The sequence below is a fragment of the Pieris rapae genome, chromosome 16 (genome assembly GCF_905147795.1).
Source record: "Pieris rapae chromosome 16, ilPieRapa1.1, whole genome shotgun sequence".
NCBI lineage: Eukaryota > Metazoa > Arthropoda > Insecta > Lepidoptera > Pieridae > Pieris > Pieris rapae.
This window is the reverse complement of record NC_059524.1, coordinates 2,906,006-2,927,369: the sequence shown is the minus strand read 5'-3', so window position 1 is coordinate 2,927,369 and position 21,364 is coordinate 2,906,006. Positions and strand designations below refer to the sequence as shown.

Here is a 21,364-nt window from a genome sequence, read left to right as displayed (position 1 = left end):
AAGATCCTTGTAATCTGATTTCAGTGCATGGACACTTGATATTATTATAAGATTTAGCAAGCGACTCTTCATACACATAGCATTTATCATGTGAGAATATCATTCTGTTCGATACAATATTTTTTTTACATCTGTAGGTAAAAAAAATACTGACTAGAGGATAGTTTTATTTTGAATGTAACAATGTCAGGAGGTTTTTACTTTATAATAATATAAAACAATATTAAACCAGCTAAAATCAAGGTTGAACTCATCGTGCCAGCAGCTACAGCTACCAACAATAGCAAATATAACATAGGGTCCTAAAAATTTGTGAAATTGTATTATAATTAGTTATAATATTATTATTATTAGTTAAGTAAGTATACTGTATTTAGGCATTGTCGAAAAAAACATTAGAATGTTCTGTAATGTGTAAGAGTGAATTGGCCAAAAATGTATTTCACCTTCGCTTTAAGACTTTATCTAACAGAAAATTCACCTAAGTCCTAACTGTACATTACAGTTTACTATAGAGTCTGGCTGACGAAAGTAGATACTGGATTTTTTTGCAAACTTTTTATATGACAACACTAAAGTGTTCCTACCATCGGATATTTACCCTACAAATTGGGGTATTTTAAGCAGAAAGTACTTAGGAACAATTAATTCCAAAAAGGCATTTTCAAAACAAACTTATTTTAAACATTTTATAAATTGAGTTTTAAAAATTTGTACGTGTGCTAAACTTGTATTCATCGAAAAAGAAGTATCGTATGTACGTGTTGGGGATCATTTCAAGAGCAACACTAAGCCTAAAGTTGGTCTAATAAATAGCTTAATTAATTAGGTACACTATTTACTAGAGAAAAACTTGGCATTTAATACTTTTTATGTATTAAAATGTTCTGATTCGTAAGACACTCTGTGCTTATTGGTTTTGTAGTTTGTATTTTTTTTTCTTTTGTTGATATTTGTTCGTCAAAAATATCTGTGTCAAAGTCGAGAATTTGTCAGTTCGTATTTCTTACGAGCGGAGCTTCGCATAACAATGCAGTTAATTAAAAATTAAGTTTACGATTTGATTTTTTAAATAGTTTTCATGCATAAAGCTTGAATGGTTGACTTCATTGTGTGAAGTTAAAGATGGGCTTTGAAATCAAAAGATTTCAAAGTGACGTCGACGAAGAACTAATTTGCCCCATTTGCTCCGGAGTTTTAGAAGATCCCTTGCAGGTATTCGTATTTGTTTTATACCTGGTCATAATTTTAACTAAGTCTGAAGGAAGAGATAAACACTTTATTTAGAGTTTGAGATCTGATTTTATCTTTTTTTCAAAGGCACCTACATGTGAACATGCGTTTTGCCGTGGTTGCATTACACAGTGGATAAGTCGTCAGCCAAAGTGCCCTGTAGACCGCCAGGCTGTTACTGCCAGTCAACTCATACCAGTTCCAAGAATCCTACGTAACCTACTTTCAAGGTATTTGCTGTTACGACATGATGCACGTATCTGGGCCAATGAATTGATATTATGTTTCTTTCATTTCCTTATAGAAAACTGAAATAACACAAACATGCTAGTAAATGGTAAAGGGAACTCATTGAAACATTTGGCTTTCCTATGTTATTGTGCTACTCTCTACTCTTTGAGCAATTCAGTATATTTTATTTCATTTAAATTCTTACAGTTTAGTTTAAAGCTTTCAATAAAATACTATTGAATTTTATTGAGTAATGATTTGAATGGTAATTTCAGACTTTGTACAAGCTGTGACAATGCACCACATGGTTGCAGTGCAGTTTTAAAACTGGACTCTCTTGCATCACACTTAGTAGAATGTAAGTTAAACCTATTTAATACTGATATTACTTACATAATAGTTGTTATTAAACAAGTTTCGCTGTATAATAAATTCTGTTATAACATGTGAATCTGAAACCAAAAGCTTTTTTACTTTGTAAAAGTTACAACTTAGTAACTGACTTTAATTGGATAATATATATATATAGGTTTAACAGACTATTTTTAAATATCAACAAACTCTCCCATCTTTCTAACAAATCTAATAATTTGAGAGTTGAGATAATTCATACACACTTTCCCCTGATCAATATCAAGTGCACTGTACACAAACAGATAAGCTTTCAAGTTGCTCAAGGTCAGTCAGACCTAAATGCTCTATCTTTTTGGTTTCAACAAAATCTGCTAACCATAAATATCTCAAAAACTTCTTATGTAATATTCAAAAATGGGAAAAGTATCCCAGATATTTTTCTTAGAATAGATACATATTTAAAGTGGAACATTCATATATCACACATAATTAACAAACTAAAATCACTTATAGGCAGATTTTGGTCAATATCAAAATGTATTCCCCAATCTGAACATCATTTCATTTATAATTGTTTAATCAAGCCACATTTCATATATCTAATTGAAATATGGGGTACAGCATGCAAAAACAAAATTGCTAAGTTATAAACACTACAAAATAAATTAATAAAAGCATTATTTTGTTACAATTTTTTAACACAACCTAATAAAATCTACCAAGAAACCAGATTTGTGACAATTAAAAAAATTTAACTTAATAAATTTACCTTAATTTCAGGTGAATTTAATCCAAAGAGACCAATGCCTTGTGAAACAGGGTGTGGATTGGTTATACCCAAAGATGAATTAGCTGAACACAATTGTGTGAGAGAACTCCGAGCTCTTATAACATCACAGCAGGAAAAGCTTACAGATTATCAGCAAGAACTTGCTGAACAGAGACTTATTATTAATGAACATAAACGAGAGCTTGCTTTACTAAAGGTATGTGGGTAACACTGAAAATGTTTAGAACTGGCCAGTTAGAAACATTACTAATGAAAACTTTTTTTGAATTTTAATTTTAGAACTCTTTGGTAACCTAATGTAAAATTGCATTTATTTGTCATTTGTTTTTGTGAATTGGCGGCAAATCTAAAACTAGTTACACGTGAAAATGAACCTAACGCGTGAAAATTTTCAATTATTTATTATGACTTTTGTTATGGACAAAGCATAAACAAAGCTGTGATAGGCTGCGATTAGCATTTCCTAATGAAGCCCCATCTCGTGCCACTATATACGATTGGTAATAGCAATCTCAGTCAATAGTCGCGTGTTTGACGTCCTTTGGCAGCGACTACGCGGATAACATCAGTGCTGTGAGACCGTATGATAGAGAAAGATAATCGTGTCAGCCATCAGTAGATACGGGCAAGCCTCGGCATTAGTATAGTCAAGTTTAAAAATATTACACAAACATTTAGGCGTCAGGAAGCTTTGTACCAGATGACCCATATTTTAACCGACAAGCAGAAACACCTTCAGATAGGCTGGTGTAGCCAAATGTTAGATAAGTTAAATGACGTTGACTCAAATGGTGTATTTGCATCGTCACAGCTGATGAAAGCTGGATATATTGCTACGAACCCCGAGTGGGTGATTCTTTTCGAGCATCGATCTAAGCAGCTAAGGTAAAGAAAGGAAGAAGTCAAGGGAAAAGATTGCATTCTTTGGTCGGAAAGGTCGTTTAGCGACAGTTGTACTAGAACTAAACTAAACTAAAATAGAAGGACAGTTATTGCAGGCAGACTAAGTATGTCAATCGGTGTTAGCCTGTCTTGGAAAAAATTCGACAGCAGAGCAGCAGGATCCTCCTTCACTACGACACCCGTACTCCGCAAAACAGACTGTTGAATATTTGAGTATGGCAGGTTTCAAGATAATATCAAATGTCATCCGCCATACAGTCCGGGCTTGACGCCATGCGACTTTCATTTAATCCCCAGAATTAAAGATATAGGGGTATTCACTTTACAAGCCCTGAAGATGCGGTGAAAGCGTATAAAAATGCCATGGAAGACACCCCCAAGGAAGAATGGCCCACTGATTTTTACTCAGTGGTTCCATCGAATGCGAAGATGTGCAGAGAGGAACGGAGATTACTTCGAAAAACAAAAGTTTTTTTGGCAACTTTCTAAGTTTAAAATTTTCTAAAAAAATTCAGTGTTAACTAGGTATTTCTGTGACTTAGATTTATTCTAAACAGATTAAAGTTTTGTATTGAGTGTTCTAAAACATTTCTCAATGTGTTGAATAAAAGATAATTTTAGTCTGATTGACTTATTTTTGGCCCATTAATGTCAAAAAATATTTGATTAATTTAGATAATGGTTACTAAATATATGTAAATATTGTTTTTCAGGATTTTATGCGAGCTATGCGCGTAACGAATCCCACTATGCGCGCACTTGCTGACCAAATGGAACGTGAAGAAGTGGTCTGTTGGGCCAACTCCCTATCTCGAGCAAAGGTCACCCGTTGGGGCGGGATGATATCTACACCTGATGACGTGCTGCAGGTGGTAATAGACTGAGTATACTTACAGTCAACTTTTCTTAGAAATAAAATGAGTTTTGTGTGTTAAAACGTTAATTATTTATTTAAGCGTTATTACGTTAATAATAATCATTTTCGCACATGAATATTGTTAATAAAAATATTACCGATGTAGTCGGGGCGTAATTCCCGACGCGTTAAATAGTAGCAGTGATATATAAAGTCCCTGGACACTATGGCAGGGGAGTAGAGTGAAAATTAATTAAAAAAAAAATAATAATAATAATCATTATAATTTTTTTTGTCAATATAGAAAAATTGAAGTAGATACCAATACATGACAACTTGTTCCATAAATGAATTAACCTTATGAAAATATTTCCTTTGCAGATGATGATTAAAAGAAGTTTATCTGAATCGGGATGTCCACTCCACATAATCGACGATCTGATGGAAAACTGCCATGAACGTAGGTGGCCACCTGGCCTATCCTCATTAGAAACTAGACAAAATAATAGAAGGTTGGTATAAATATTTTTAGATAAACTTATATGAAATATTTATATAACGAAAATTTAATTTATGTCAACTATTAAAACAACTAATCTTTGTCAACAATTAGTATCAACTCTATTTAATGTCGCTCGATTTAACGACACACCTCCCACCCCACCAAATCACTCGACTTTGGTTGGTTTAGCTTGTCTTCCATACACTTTTCGCATTCTACATTTTCTTTTTCTAATACAGACTTTTTTCTTTCTATTTAACGACTATTCTTTGTAACATATATGCACAGTCTCTTGAGTGTCGTAATATAGACTTTACACTGTAATTAAACATGAAAATCCATATATTCTTTTATGAAATTGTTTTTTTATATATCCAATCTGGCCCCTAGGATATTATGCTTGTTTCAATATGTTCATCGAAAATACTATAGGTAAACATATTAAATAGCTTGTCTTATACTGTTATTTCGATAATCTATTTAATGCAGCTAATAGAATTTCACTTGTTTTTTTTTATGTTAGAAGTCCTTTTATATTATGATTTCTGTAATTTAGAAGAAACCAAGTATGTACTTCTATTTTATTTTCTATGAAATCTTATTTAGATTTTTTTTACAGATTGTATGATAAGTATGTTTGCAAAAGAGTCCCTGGAAAGCAAGCAGTACTAGTGCTACATTGTGATAATACACATGTCGATGAACACATGATGATTGAGCCTGGTCTTGTCATGATATTTGCTCATGGTATTGAATAGCATCCCTTAACTGACTTAGTGGAAAGTGTTAGTCCTAACTGTGGTATTAAAGACTTTTTGAAATGACAGGCATTCATAGATTTTCAAATTTATCTATGGTGATTTTGCTTCTGGAATTGATAAAAAGCAAAAATCCATGACAATGTGCTGTGGTGTTAAAACAGTATACAAGTTATTTGGCTTTTCATATTAAAAAATTAAGTGATTATTGTCAGTGTTGCTACATTCAAATTTGTGAATAAATAAAAGACAATTTGGATTACAAATAATGTATGTAAAAATTTAACACATGAACATTCCGACTTATAGAATTACTTACTTTACTTAATAGACTAGTTATTAATCCCTCAGTACCGAAAGCTCCAAGCCATTTAGTTGTAATGTCTTTAAATTTTATGTAGTATTTTAATGTTGAGGGTGGAAAAAAGCAATTGTAAGACTTAATGCAGACATTTTCCCTTATTTTTTACTTAGAAAAATAAAATGCCTGTAAATGGGCAATGTGAATTTCTATGCTGAATAATGAATTTTTTTTTATTATTGGATATGTTGGCTGCTTTCTATAGAACTAATATTTGTATAATAACGAGTGCTGTGTTGTTAGTTTAAAAATATTAGAATAGTTTAATCTAAGTTTTGTAAGAAATTATATTGCCTCTTATTAAAATGTAACACTGATTTTATCAACGAAATATCTTCTAGTAACATTATGTTTCATTAATTCGTACTGATTTAATTTGAATAAAATGTATATTTTTAGCTTGATTTGCAGAAAATAATATTCTATTTCTCTAATATTAGTTGTTTTTCTCTTAAATATACTTTCCTGATGTTTATTTTGAAATCACACAATCAAATCTGAAGAAGTGTTTAAAATGTAATTTATGACTAAAAACGTCGATTCATTAAAACGGGTTATTTTAAACATTTAGTAAATGTCATTGATGGCTGACCAGAAATCTTCCACATCCCATTGGCAGTTTCATTTATTTTTGGAACTAGTGGGGGCTTTAGAATTGGGTCCAAGGGGAGGTCTTCCCTGGGAAACACGACCTCCAAATCTTTAAAAACAAATACTCGTTTAAAGGTCACGCACACACTGACGTGGGTGTCCTCACATCTGAAGAAATATGTATTAAAAAAATTACTTTATGACTTCCATATCTGAATGTAGCTGAGGCATTTGGCAAAGTGCCATTCTTTGCGAAATGCCTCAGCTACATTCAGGATCAGGAAAGAATCTGTTCCCTCGACAATTCTCAAATATCCTTGTGTCATATTTAAACAATGAATCTTTAGTAGTTACAAAAAATGGATTTTTTAATACAGGCCCATGTCTATAACACACTCGTGGTTTTTTTCTTTACCTTTTCCGCACTCGTGCGTTCTCTGAACCAAATGTCAATTAAAAGGCAGCTACTAATTTGTTTCAATATCAGATTTAATGATTGGAGTCAAAGAGTTAGGTTAGGTTTCTTTTTATTTCATCTCATTTCGTCACAAATTCAAAAAATTCTACTGAAGACTTGGCTGTATGGGCATGGTCCCTTTGCCTGTCCAGAAGAGGTGAAGAAAACAAAAAAAAACATCTGTGCGGTTGGCGTTATTTTCCAAAAAGGTTCTTGCGCGTTGAGTTGTTAGTTGCACAAATTGTGTGATTTCGACGATATTTTATTTGAATGAACACCACCCAAACTCAGTATAACTGCACAAAATGCTTCGGAGAACATTTTACAAAAAAAGTCGCTACATATCTACGTACGATGAATTTATTGCGCAGAGAGAAGAGGAAAAAAAGGAAAGTTTTTTTTTTAAATTCGTTCCGCACTTGTAATGAAATATACTATAACCAATTGATAACAATAAAAGCTGGGGTGCCGCAAGGCAGTGACAGTGTCCGGTCATGTACCTCTTAAACAAATTCTGACACTAGAAGATAACGTAATGGCTACATTTGCTGATGATACTGATCCCATGTATACGGCGGCTACGGCTATGACGTTTGTTGGCTTGTGGATCAAAAAAATTTAATTACGTCATAGTACCGATACCGATTCTAAAATTCAGCAAGGTTTTACGCTTGATACCAAACTCTGATGGAAGGTTCATGTTAGGCAAGCGCGAAGATTTGGATCACCTTTACAGTAAATTGCACTGCATGCTCACAAAGTATTCCACGTTATCAGTACTAATTAAATTATTAATTTATAAAACAAGTCCTGATGCCTGTATGAACTTATTTATGGTTGGCAGCTATGGGGCTTTACTAGATAGTGCACAGGGGAATATTCAATGCTCCCTGGGTTATTAGTAAATATGACGACCTTCATCTGGACTTTATTGTAGAGGAGGTTACCCCAATTATAATCAAGAATAACACTGACGCCCACTAACAAAGACTTCACCAACATGTGAACGTCGAGACTGTTCAACTTTTTGTTAATACGCACTATTAATATTAAAAAGGACAACATAACCATTCAAAGTTTGTAAGTGCACGTTAGTCTTAGGTGCTATACAGTGGTAAGTGAAAAAAATAGCACACAAGAACAGTGTCTTCCCCTTAATAGATACTGTAACTTTTAAGTAGTGTTAATTGACACTTTCTTATGTGAAATATCCATTTTAGTAAATGAGTTAAGACTTAAATTACTTGTTAGTCTTAGGCGAGATCGTAACGTTGAATTATGTCATAAAGACATGTAATTAACCAAATTACTTCCATATTACAATCGCACAATACTATTAAAGTATTACAGTTTATAAGCCATTAACCTACAGCCGATAAGAAAAGCTTAGTTGGGTTACGGCCTACGGGTAGTTCGTCACGCTATTCATTTGACAATTGCCAAAAATTCTGTCGCTTAATTCTAGTTAAGATAATATCGTGTCAAAACGGTGGTGTTAAACGTCATATCAATTAGAATTTTGTCTGTCATCCTATCCCTACTTAGTAAAATGTTTGTATGTTTTTCTTTTACTGCTATAATATAGTTGATGAAAATCCAATAATTGTATTGAAAGATGTCCGAAATGGAGGTTACCGAAAGCAGCAATGATTGTTCAAATGATTTGTGTAAGTTGGTTAATTTTCATTGTTATAATTAATTAAATTTATACGTTCCTATTAAAATGTTCGTTTTTCTTAGTGCTTCTTGATCGTGTGTTTCTTCGTCTTGGAAATGCAGACTCTGATGAGCAGCTGGAAAGTTGTCTAAAGAGATTCTTGCCTCCTGTAATTCTTAAGCTATCATCGCCACATGAACAGGTTTGATATACAAGCTTATCCTTAACATTATACTAGACATAATAAATTTAATGGAACCAAAATAAATCCATATTCACAGCTTCATGGTTTGAGCTTTATAACAATAATAAAAAATATGAAACACTAGGTATTTATTCTATTTTGTATTAGTCTGGATGAATTTATGTCTTTGTAAAGAATATAACTAATATATAATACCTGTTATAGGTTCGCACTAAGGTGATGGAACTGTTGGTTCATGTGAACAAGAGAGTAAAATGTAGAGCTGATGTGCAACTCCCTGTGGAGACTTTGGTACAGTCCTACCGTGAGCCTTCTGCCAATAGTTTTATCATTGTAAGTAAATTTTTGTTACAAATTGTTATCTCTCCTTTTGTTGTGAATTTTTTCACTTTGCTCTGTACATTAACATGTGGTATAATACCTTATTTATTATTTTCACTTGATTAGCAAGTATTTATTATTTAATCTCATAATTATATTGTTATTAAATAAGTTTTACATATACTTCATGAGTATATATAATGAGTTGTTCCAGAATTTTTCAATTATTTACATAACTATGGGTTTTCCCCGATTACCTCGGGAGGAACAACTAAAGATGGCACCCAGTTTGTTGGAATCTATTGAAAATAGGCCTCAGAGTCACCAAGATCAGTAAGTATATTATAATTGTTATTTTGTTAAACACATTAACAGCTTAATAAGCTGGATTTGGAGGAAATAAATTAATTTTATTATCATGGTTTCCTGATGAAATCCTTTTTTATGTTAATGATTTTATTTCCAGGATTCTTATGTTGGTGATACCCTTGCTTGCCAACATAAAAGAGAGTGAACTAAATTTTAAGGAAAAACCTAAGGTGTCTTCTTTGATACTAAAGTTTGCGACTGATGTTTTACTTTTGCCCTACAGGTAATTTTATTGTCTTTTAACATAACATGAAATATATGTATATGGCAGGTTCATGTTTATTGGTTTCTCGTATATTACAGAGCTTTACCAAATGCTGGAGAGAGTGATTTTCAAGTGCCACCTGGAATGAGTATGAAATCATACAAAAGAATTGTGGAAAAGAATCAGTTGAATCCCAACCAGCTTGAAGAGGTATTTTAATTAATTAATTAAATTATTTTCCTAATTTCCTATTTTTACAGTAACATAATACTACTACAATAGAAAAAAAACTAAAAACATAATATCAACATAACAACATAATTTGTGTTTATAGTATAGAAAAATTATTTATTTTTCGAGATATTCTATTACAAAATAACTAAACTGTGGTTAGGTTGTAAGGTAGTACAAGAGAAGGTAATATTTTTTATTTATTACTCAATATATTGTTGTCAATGAAATAATTTTTTAACCAAAACAAAAAGGTTTTTGTACCTTTAACTTTTATTTAACACAAATTGTTTAAATTTTCAGATGAAATTATCCATAGTGAACTTTATAAGCAAGGATATATTCAACACTAATGATATACTATTGACGCTTATTGTTGCCGCAGCAGACTCCCGTTTTAGTGTTGCTAACCATGCAAACAGTCCATTAATAAGGGTTAACAGGTAAGTAGCTGCATAATATATGAATGTCCAGTATTGTAATCCTGCTAAAAACCTAGACTTTAAGGCACAGATTAAAACATTTATTTGTCGGAAAAAAAATCTCAATATGTGCATAGTGCATATTATAAAGTATTTACATGCCTTAATAAGATACCTAAGTAACCAGCACAGTCATTTGTTATATAGTTTTTAAAAAAGTTGTATACTATATATAGTGTATGTAATGAATGAATAATTAATGTTTTGGAGATTAAAGCTTCTGTGATACAGTGTTAAATGTCAGTTTTCGGAAAATATATTATCGGGATGTTCATGTAGAAAATTTTAATCTAAGTAATCTTTATTTTTTTTAGCTTCATTTATTAATAGTAAACTTTATATTTTCAGTTCAGTGGATTGGTCCCAGCCTTCAGTCGTCGCCCCATTATACTCGTTGTACTTGGGTACTTGGGGCGGACTTAAAGTACCACCGGATGATCGCAAGGTATTGACCATGTATATGCCAAGTTCTCGTTTGGACACAGTAGGGTATAGAATGAATATTGAAATAGAAATATTTCTGACTATGTTTAATTTATTAATTGAAGTCCATCATAACATATATTTTCTAGAACAATCTAAAAAATCTAGGCCAACACCGTCACAAGTTACAATTTAATGTTCTAAAATATATGGTAATAAACTTTGAAAGGCTTGATGAATTTTGCTGAAGACAAAGAAAAATGGAAAGATATGGAGGAGGCTTTTACTTTAAAAACTTGACTAATAAAAAAAACTTACTGTTTAATAATTATATTAACTTAACTAATACTACTATTAAGGATTTTAAACTAACTAATAATTGTATTGATTAAACTTTGCAAATGCAGGTTTTATTGAGTATCTTCTAATGTATTGGTCATTCTTTTAAACCCACCCGAAATTCTAAATACTTAATCGGGAATCTAAGTTAGAACTGAATTATTATTATTAAGCCTTTATTGCTGACACCCATGTATTAACACTTATTTAAGTTACATAATGTTATCATATGACCCGTGTTTGGTAGTTAGTGTATCCTGTGACACATAGGCCTCTTCCAGTTACTGCCATTATTTTCTGATGTTGTCTCTTGTCCAAGTTGTCCTATTTTTGTCAGGAAACAGTAATATGGGTGAATGTAATATTTGTTGTAGGTCCCAGCTTGCACCAGGCTGCGTTTGAAGCTCCTGCAATATTTGAACAAAGCGACGGGACCTGCTATTATGTTCCCACATTGTGTACAAGTATGTATAGTGTGTTTAAATATTAATATATATATATATGTATGTATATTTCTGCTATAAATTGGCTAGTAGTCCATACTGTATTTTTTTTTTTTTAGTTTTGACCCCTCCCACTTGTAACGCGCCGTAACAGATTCTTTTCACATAAACATATCTTAACCCTATCCTATCCTGCTCAATTGTTTTTTAGTTTTGATATTTCTTATCTTTTTGTATTGTATCATGAATCCATGAGGTTAGTTTTTAGTTTATTTAATTAATTTTTGCTTGTATTATTTTAGATTAGGGTTGGTGGAATCTATAATTTTTAAAGATTTGGTTATGTATTTCTTGCTTTAGTTTTTTTCATTACTGGGGTTAGAAGAGATCGCTTATTAGCGATAAGGCCGCCCGTCGCATTCCTTATAATTTTTCTATTTTATGTTATTTTTTTCCATAAATGTAACGATAAAAAAAAATATTTTGTTCACCCCCTTTACCGTTTAAAAATTTAATGTTTTATTTTCAGGTAGTCTTTTCATCATTGTTTGATCCCAATACCAATTCAAGATTGCGCAATATGGCGTTGATGTTTCTATTGAATGTCGTCAATAAGTAAGTCACTTGTAATTAAATAATTAAGAGTGTGTGTGTGTGTGTGTGTGTGTGTGTGTGTGTGTGTGTGTGCGCAGTATTACAAGTTCTCAGAGTAGTCTTGGTCTAGTCGCTTCAGCGTGCGGTCGTAGGTTCGAACCCCGGCTGTGCATCAATAGACACTGTTCGTGTGTGTTAGCTAAGGAAAACATCGTCAGGCAACCGGCTCGCCTTTGTTCACATAGTCGACGACGTGTGTCAGGCACGGATGCTGATCAGCCACTTGCCTATTAGGCTCACAAATGATCAGGAAACATAAATCTGAAGCCCAGACCTAAAAAGGTTGTAGCGCCACTGATTTATTTAATAAAGCAAGACCCGTGTGTTTGTCTGTTCTAGAAATTTGAAGAAAAATACTTTTTAATTGTAAGAGATTATTCTTGGTATTTGCAGTGGGGATGAGGTGCAATTGAAAAAAGTTGCGACAGTATTCTTGCAAGGGCTGCTGAAATTGATTAGATCGGAGGATCATGCCGAACACCAGCCAAAGGCTTATATGTGTATAGGTCAGTATAACTATATATAATGATTTGATTTATAAACTGGCTGACTCGGCAAATGTGATTTTCTGTAAGTAGATAGTAAATAAATAAACAAGCTTAGGAAGTACATTGAGTAACATTCATGCAACGACATTTTAGACATCTTCACACCAAATTTTAATAATATTATAACTTCTATAGGATAAGTAACAAAAGCGCTCTTTAAATAGTGTAATTTTATACTGTGACCAAAATATAATAATAATTCTGTCTTATTCGTCAAACGATTTGAATTGCAAAGATACCCAGTACTGTATATGAATCTATCAAATTGTTAAATCTTCAGAATACCATTAACAAAAGGCTCACTTACATCAGGTGAGCCTCCTGCCCGTTTGCCCCCTGTTCTATAAAAAAAAAGTAATATTAATACAGCAAAATAATTCGCAAATTCCTACAAAATAATAAAGATACCTGTGCTCACTTGGTTTTGGCCTAGTGTGCAAATTCCGGGATAAAGTAATCAGAAAAAAAAAAAATAAATAAATAATTATGATAAAAAAAAAGAATTACCGAACATACTAACAAACTAATTCAGTTGTATTATTTTGACGTTGGCTCAGATAGCTTGTTAGCTATGAGGCCGCCCATTGCATCACTTATAATTTTGATGTATTATGATTTTTTATAATATAACGAAATGTGAATAAATAAACCTTAATAAATTTATTTCGAAAGTGTTTTGATTGAATTTATTTTAAAAATTTGGTTTTGAAGTCGTAATTACGTACACGAATTTAATTTAAAAAAATAGTGTTTTGATTGGTGCTCTTTTCAGTACCAAAGGATTATATGTAAAATTAAACAATATAATTCGTATATTACAGGTAGATTAGCGATGAAGTGCCCCGAGTGCTTTAGTGGCCAATTCTCATTGTTAGAAGAACTCGTAAAGAAGATTCCAGAAGCAGTACCAGAGATGAAGACCGCTTTGCGGGATGCGTTATTGGAAATGGCCGTGGCTTATAAGATTAGCGTAGAAGGTATGATTGATAAAAATATATATTATTTTGCCTACTAAAGTATTTGAATATTTCAAGTGTCATATGTCAAGGTGTGTACGAATTCTTAAAGGCCGCTAACGCACTTGCAATTGAAATATGGTATTTGAATTCGGTTTTATTAAACAAAGTATTTTTATCTTCTCTTCAAAGCTAATGGTAGTGTTTTTATTTAGTACAAAAAGCAGAAACAACAGAACAAGAAGCGGGATCTTCGCATGAAAAAATGGATGTCGACGAAACGGAAAAATATTTATGTTTTCACGAGTCACAAGCCGTTGCTTTATTTGCGCTTTTGGATCAGTAAGTATATTATTTATTTACACTTTCTTACCTAAAACAAACATAAAAACACATTACATTTGTTATTTGGCAACGGGTAATTATCGCTAACAAACGATTTCTGCTAGACAACCCTAGTATTGAAAAATAAAAAATCTTAATAACGGTAAAGAAATAAATAACAAAAAGTATAAATTATATGTAACACTAGAAATGTACTAACTAAAACTAAATGAACCTACAATATATACTTATGACGAGATAAAGGGAAATTCTCAAAAGAAGATTGTTAAATATTTTTAAGCTCGTCTGATATCAAGAGAGAAGGGGTTCCAAAGCAGGATACTTTGCAAGGAGTAGTAGTAGAATTCAGTATAAATTGTTATACAGTAAATATTGCTTAATTTTTATCTGGCATATAACTTTTGTCCATGGTAAATTGTCTCATACCAGAGAAAATAGGAGATTAGCGAAGTTTGACAATAATGTGACAATAAACACAGAAAAAATGGTCTCTAGAAATTAGATTTAATTTTGATTGACGTTTTTGACGGGCTTTAGACTGACTTACAATAACGACTATTTAGATCGAATAGAGAGTAGAAGAAAGAAATAATACCTGAAGCGCAGTTTAAACCAAATCTTCCTTTACATTAAGAGACATAGTGCGGTTTTCTAGATTGATACTAAATTTCAAAAGCTGTCTGATTATTATTTTTTCTATTTGTCTCTCACATTTGATAGATTAGAGTTATATAATTTGATGGGATTATTTAATTATAATTAATAATTTTTGGGACTAAACGGTAAAACGGCTCATCACAACCACTCATCTTGTTTTTTATCTCAACAAAAAATGTATATTTCGCAAGTTATAGGATTTTACCAGACTAAGGGTCTGTTTCACAATGTCCGGATATGTTCCAAATAAGCTATTTATTACTTATTGGTAGGATAAACATTATTATTGCGTTTCACGACTTGTTCTTTCAAAAATTTCTTTGGAAATTTTATCTTCCGAATAATTTATGTGTTGCATACCTATTTGGTACTTTATCCATAAATTGTGAAACAGGCCCTTAGTAATTTTGGTATAAGGTTTTACCGACCGATCAATGGTATTAGCGGGGTCATATGCAGGGATGAGGGGACAAATTTACATAATCTCGTTACCCTTTACTATCCGATAGTTCAGAGTGTAAATTAAAGTTTGTTTGAATTTACAGTTATATGCACAGTGATGAACCTATGATCCGGTACATTGCTATGCGATATTCAGCGGCAGTGTTCCCACAGGACTATGTACCGTCGAGATACCTGTTATTAATTGCCAGCGGAGATAAGTAAGTATTGACAAATCTATCGAAGTTATAAAGCTTTTTAAACTACGTAAGAATACTTATATATGTCGCAGCCAACTAGCTTAATTAGCCGTTCCATTAATAGCCTAGCCTTTTAACTAAACGGCGCTGTTTAATTAACAGCCTGAAAGATATTCAGCGGTAGGGTTTGTTACAACATTTAATGAACTCGCTGGCTTATGTTTAGGTCATTCATACGATAGAGTAATTATTTAAATAAAAAATATGAAACATATTACATACAAAATATTTCTTTTAAATTAAATTGCTTGAGTCAAATTCACATTATTATTGTCACTACACCCTTCCATTGTACTTGTTGTTTTTCATGAAACTTTGGAAAAGACAATCAAACTTGTGGTTTGCCGAAGCCATATTGACAGTTAAAAGAGTTTCATCGATCCAAGTCATTCGCCTAGATGTTTAATCAACTGGCTGAACATCTGGCGCCGTTTAATTCAACTATGTGACTGCGATAGATATAAATAATAGATAAAAATGTCTCTAATATATTTGTCTAAATAGTTTCACAATAATGTCTCCAAGCTTTTAATATTGATAAATATAATTTTTAATTTCAATTAAATACTTATTTTTAAAATATTAATTCGTACCTAATGGGATTGTATCCATGGGCGGTATCACTTAAGATCAGGTGAACCTCAATAATTGATTAAATACGCTAATTATTGCCTTAATTGTAATATAATTGCTTGATTTGTAAGCGTGCTACAAGAAAATTCGAAGTGCATATTACAAAATCTAGTGGCACTAAGGTTGTACCTTCTTAGGTCTGGGTCGTATATTTCTGTAAGGCAAATGCATGCTGATTTAAGAGATCCAAAAAGATAACCGTTATTCTCGCGATGTTTTCTTCATCGTACAAGCATTAAAATTGATTCACCGGGGTTCGAACCTTCGACCTCAAGTATTAGAGACGCACGCTGAAGTAAAATTAACAGTGTTATCTGCAGATTTTTTGCAAATGCATGTCAAGTTGTACTATGATTTATTAGTTTTTCATCCAATGTCTTTTCAGCCAGGACGATATATCAACAGAAGCCCTAAAATGCCTTTATGGCACCTCGCGTCCGAGTGAAATAGACGATGTCGTAAATAACGTAGTAAAGAAAGAGACAACAACAATCAATCTAGACGATGACACAAAACAGGACAAAAATATAAAACCGGACGAGTTTATACCGCCCAAGTTTAACGTAATGGTTAATTATATATGGGATCAGATGCAAAAGAGGAAAAAAGGATCCAATTCTAAACATAGATTTGTGGTCGGGAATCAAGTTTTGCAGTTTCATCCGATGACGTATCAAGAAGTTAGTAAGCATTTAAAAGTAACGAGGTTTTGTTTTGTTTTATGGAACTCGAGTTTTCTAGCCTAAACATTGATATTTGCTGTTGTTAAAATGTTAGACAGAATAATAAACAAAAACAACATACAGACGCCAAGTCACGTGATCATTTTTACACAAATTCGTTTGACCTTGATTTGATATTTCATGCTAAATGACAGTTGCGTACCCAAATACTTTATTTATTTAATTTCACTACATTTTTCTATCTTAACAGTAATTACTAATATGATAGAATTCCAAATAACTCCCACACCAATTATTCTAGATAAAAACATTAAAAAATTAAACTTATATTCCTAAATCTATCTATCCATAACTAACAATATAGCAAGCAACTATTGAACGCAAAACTTCTATTTAAAACTAGTGCTAGTCTAGTTCATACGTATTGGTTAATTTGAATAAGGACGTATACCTAACCTCGACTTTCGTCGTTTCACAACTGAGCCATTTGCGTTCCAACAGCTGCCCATTAAAGTATTTCCGACTTTGAATCCTTCAATAAAAGGGCGTACTAATTTTTATGCCGCATTTACATTCAGCCGTAGTGAGCAGGTATTGGGCAGGACGTCCTGCCCAATACCACTACGGCTGAATATAAATGCGGTATTAAAACGTCGGCAACGTACTTGTGAACGTCCTGTACGTTTGCCATAAAAACACATTGCGCAAAAAGTAACGAGCCGATTTTTTTTGCTTGATTTTAATGACAATCTTTATGGTTTGATTTATGCCCATGCGCATCTGACCTCACTTTTTACCTTTCTAATTGTATAATTAATAGGTATTAAGGTATCTGAGGATGTGTCTAAATCGGGATGCAGATCTGAAAGACTGTTCAAATCACCCGAACGCAACATCTCCATTGCTAACTCGATACTTCTACGACAATTTGCTGAACTCCGAAGTACTTGAGAGGTACTTGACTATGATCACGTCGTTATTGAATGCCAGTCCAGGTAATGTATTTATGGAATATTTATTTTCTGATTTAATTTTTTTATATAACCAAGTAAGATATTAATATATAATAATAAAATACGAGTGTTTTTAAGGTAAAGTCAAGAATAGTATAATTTTATTGTGTTCTGATAGTCATAAATGATTTTAAACATTTAATCGTATATTAAACCTTTATAATTAAGGCTTTGGAAAAACCTAATAACGATAAGATTTGGTATCTTATCAGTTATTAGGTTGTTCAAATAATTTGACATTCGTTCATTTGAAATGTTTTTCCAGTCCCTTCATTTACTTATTTTGATCAAACTCCTTTTTACACACGGTTATTAAGCTATTTATTTTTAACTCTTTGTACTCTTCTGTAATTTAAAATTTGTTCTCGTCCCTTGTGATGCAAATTGTCGAATAACTGTAGTTCTATTAAAAATATAAATCGAATTAGAAAAACTTTAAGATAATTTAAAAAAGATCACAATTCCTAAGTTGAACCTTTAAATAAAATGGAGTTTCTAAAAAAAATAAATTTGCCTTTACATAAGAGTAATAAGTAAATATATGCTACTCAAACCATTATTATATAAGTTCGATCTGATTTTTATATATATTTCAGGTATTATGCCCCTAACATGTTTCCTGGACATTGTCGGGTGCGTGCCAGACAAAATGGCGCCAAAATACTCAACACTACTACCGTTCCTCCTTAATCTATTCACGACCAGTACCAAGGAGGAAGTACGCGAGACGGCGGCGATAATTTACGCGATAATTTTCGTAGCGACAAACGAAAAGTCGGCGATAGATAGGCAGATTAAGGAGTTCGTGGTACAGGGGGTTAATAATCGGAGCTTAGAAGCGCAATGCGGCTATATTGCGGTATTTACGAATATGTGTGAGCGGTGTATTGTATTATCGAGGAAAGGAAAGTTTGGTGGAAAGGGTTTCAATCCGGTAAACTGGGAACCTTATCAGGAGGCAGCGGTAGCTTTAGGTATGTACTGCAAGGTGTTTTAAAAAATGTTAGTTTTATATACTGGTACCTATATGGTAATGAAAGTATGCCCAGAAGGATTTAAAATTACATTTATAAATCTATTATATAAAAAAAGTACAAAAATTTCTTGTATCACTTCCGACTAATAATAGTTTGGGCGCGTTTGGTTTTTAAAAATTCATGAAAGTTAATTAAAAAATTGCCTGGATTCACTGTACGCATATTTACACGATTGTACAGTGTACGTCAATTAAATTTCATTTTATTAACTGAAATTGACCTTTCAACGTAAATTTACATAATGCAAATTGCATAATTTTTCAAAAGAAAATTATGCAATTTGCATAATTAATTTACGTAAATTTGCATAAATAATTAATTTTTCAAAGGACTAGTTCAAACTTAAGCTAAAGTTAAGAAAAGAGTTGACCTGAGTGTCCACTTTCCGTCCACATTCTTAGACTAACTGTCCGAACTGTCAAAATTGGATTTACATTTGATTGATTGATTGATTTTATTTTTATCTCACACACTATTTTATTGTTTTTATTTAATATTTTACGGTTTCGATTTTTGTAAATATGTGAGGAACATGTATACTAACAATACAATAATAGATCTGTATAGTAGTTTTAATCTAGGAGTACATTGTCTTCACATATAATTATTTAACTTAATTTAATTAGTTAAATAATAATAATAATCCTATTTTAAAAGAGCAAGTGAGTTTCTTGCCCTTTTTATGATGGAAGAATTGATTTGAATTTGAATCAACAGTTCACACTTTAAAATGTGTGAGTTTCGCACCAATCGCAGTTAAACAAAATACATTGTTTATTGATAATGTATATTTTTCAGTTAATTTCCTCTCAAACCCCCAATCATTACTCGTCGCGGCATCCGTAATAGCTGTATCAGTATTAGTGCGTATATCAGCCCTGCCCCTACCCAATAGTTCTTCCAAAGAAGACGAATTACTGAAAACCGATAACCCGTTCAGCAAAGACGGCCATGATGGTGACGTCACGAAATTCCTCGTCGCTGATAGGCTGTTCAAAATTGTCGGTAATGCGAAGCATCCGTCAAAAGTGAAGGAAAGATCTCTTTTTACGTTGGGTTTGATGTGTTGTGGGGAAAGGCTCGCGTTCGCTAAGCAACTTGTTAAAGGATTCCTGCAAATGGCTAAAGACGTAAGTTATTTTTAATCTTTTGAGTGTCGTCGGGTGAAATTTCTTATATTTGCGACTACAAAAAAATAAAAGAAAATATAAATACAAAATTTAATATTCTTAATAATTTCAGTCACATTTAAATCTCAGGAATTTTAGGAAGGAAGTTTGAAGTGTAATTTTTGTGTTTAAGTCAAAATCTCTTATAACGAAAGGACTACTCATATTTGGTCGTAAAAACCGATAGTCATAACAGCTGATGACGTTGTTATTAAGAATCTAATGCAATAGAATTCAGCCGGGACCTTTAATCTTGATGTCGTCGTAATCGGTTATGACTTTATTTATTTTATTTTTACTCTCAAACATTATAATTAGGACCACAATCATTTATAAAAAGGATGTACAACAGATTCATGCAACTACCTCCGAAATATATTAAAATTATTTGAAATTTGTTTTTCACTTTTTCATGTTTTGAAAATTTACTTACTTTTCGTTTACAATTCCCTAATAATTTCTTCCTATAATTTATCAATTAAATTTCTTAATGAATGATTAAATTTATATAAAAATCATGTATGTTGAATTGGATAAGAATTTTAAAGAGGCTTAGTTGGGACAAAAAAGATGGGATGGGATTCTAGATCAGTTACTCAAAATCTATAAATAGTAAGTATTGAATAAAAAATTATTAATTTTTTCAGAGCAAAGAATTCGAGATTCATCTTCAAATTGGAGAATCGTTAGTATTATGCGTGGATGGGGTTAATTCAAACGAAAATCGAGATTTATGGACGGAATTGCCTAAAAAGGTAATTTTTTAATGTATATTTATAATATTTTACCAGAATACGAAATATAGTTGGCATTTTATATTATAATTAAGTGTTTTGTTTCTGTTTCATCAAAAGTGTAGTAATTTTTGAAGATATCTACGAATTTCTGAAGACGTATACTAATTTCTTAAGTGTAGTATTTGTATATGCTTGTTTCGAATTCCAATCAAGTATATTCTTAAGGAACAGTGAACAAATTTCATCAAAATCGGTTCAGTAGTTTTTGAGATACCACGCATTCATGGACACGAACTTAGGTATTTAAATTATGGTTTAATTAATAACTATTCTGAGTATTTTGTGACAAATCTTTCCAGGGTGAAGCTAAAGTTCGTGATTTGGAGGCTTTGAAGGAGAACGACCAGCTCTTACAATGGCTCCTTCAAGAGTTGTTCAAGATTGGACGGCACCCGCATCCACATTCGAGACAGGTAAGGCATACATTTCGTGAGGACCTTCAGGTCGTTCGTTCACGGTT

At 32.2% G+C, this 21,364-nt stretch overlaps 2 protein-coding genes across 3 annotated transcripts in view; both read left to right on the top strand.

The window, feature by feature from the left end:
* Positions 1-964: 964 nt before the first annotated feature.
* LOC110998395 (E3 ubiquitin-protein ligase NRDP1) lies at positions 965-6,422 on the top strand. Of its 2 annotated transcripts, none has more exons than XM_022267038.2 (7): positions 965-1,215; positions 1,321-1,463; positions 1,740-1,822; positions 2,599-2,804; positions 4,225-4,383; positions 4,749-4,879; positions 5,489-6,422. In XM_022267038.2, the coding sequence occupies exons 1-7, from the start codon at positions 1,126-1,128 to the stop codon at positions 5,625-5,627; spliced, it is 951 nt and encodes a 316-aa protein (XP_022122730.2). In that variant the 5' UTR covers positions 965-1,125; the 3' UTR covers positions 5,628-6,422. The 2 variants fall into 2 exon arrangements, with proteins under 2 accessions (XP_022122730.2, XP_022122731.2); XM_022267039.2 differs by having other exon boundaries at positions 966-1,215; positions 4,225-4,380.
* Positions 6,423-8,546: 2,124 nt separating this feature from the next.
* Positions 8,547-21,364, top strand: part of LOC110998385 (proteasome-associated protein ECM29 homolog) — a 30,334-nt gene continuing 17,516 nt past the window's right edge. Inside the window, exons 1-20 of the mRNA XM_045631609.1 lie at positions 8,547-8,703; positions 8,777-8,895; positions 9,103-9,231; positions 9,434-9,552; positions 9,686-9,811; positions 9,892-10,003; positions 10,328-10,467; positions 10,855-10,951; positions 11,643-11,732; positions 12,241-12,326; positions 12,759-12,871; positions 13,735-13,890; positions 14,085-14,211; positions 15,417-15,533; positions 16,591-16,885; positions 17,709-17,883; positions 18,498-18,875; positions 19,737-20,068; positions 20,755-20,862; positions 21,204-21,317. Of these exons, the coding sequence (XP_045487565.1) occupies positions 8,652-8,703; positions 8,777-8,895; positions 9,103-9,231; positions 9,434-9,552; positions 9,686-9,811; positions 9,892-10,003; positions 10,328-10,467; positions 10,855-10,951; positions 11,643-11,732; positions 12,241-12,326; positions 12,759-12,871; positions 13,735-13,890; positions 14,085-14,211; positions 15,417-15,533; positions 16,591-16,885; positions 17,709-17,883; positions 18,498-18,875; positions 19,737-20,068; positions 20,755-20,862; positions 21,204-21,317 (2,985 nt within the window). The 5' untranslated portion in view covers positions 8,547-8,651. The remainder of the gene's footprint in view (positions 8,704-8,776; positions 8,896-9,102; positions 9,232-9,433; positions 9,553-9,685; positions 9,812-9,891; positions 10,004-10,327; positions 10,468-10,854; positions 10,952-11,642; positions 11,733-12,240; positions 12,327-12,758; positions 12,872-13,734; positions 13,891-14,084; positions 14,212-15,416; positions 15,534-16,590; positions 16,886-17,708; positions 17,884-18,497; positions 18,876-19,736; positions 20,069-20,754; positions 20,863-21,203; positions 21,318-21,364) is intronic.

What these genes read in the sequence shown, in the direction of transcription:
- LOC110998395 (XM_022267038.2), top strand. Translation starts at nt 1,126, where the DNA reads ATGGGCTTTGAAATCAAAAGATTTCAAAGTGACGTCGACGAAGAACTA. An exon ending in TTTTAGAAGATCCCTTGCAG is followed by an intron (nt 1,216 to 1,320) that starts GTATTCGTATTT and finishes TTTTTTTCAAAG; the next exon opens with GCACCTACATGTGAACATGC. An exon ending in CTGATGACGTGCTGCAGGTG is followed by an intron (nt 4,384 to 4,748) that starts GTAATAGACTGA and finishes TTTCCTTTGCAG; the next exon opens with ATGATGATTAAAAGAAGTTT.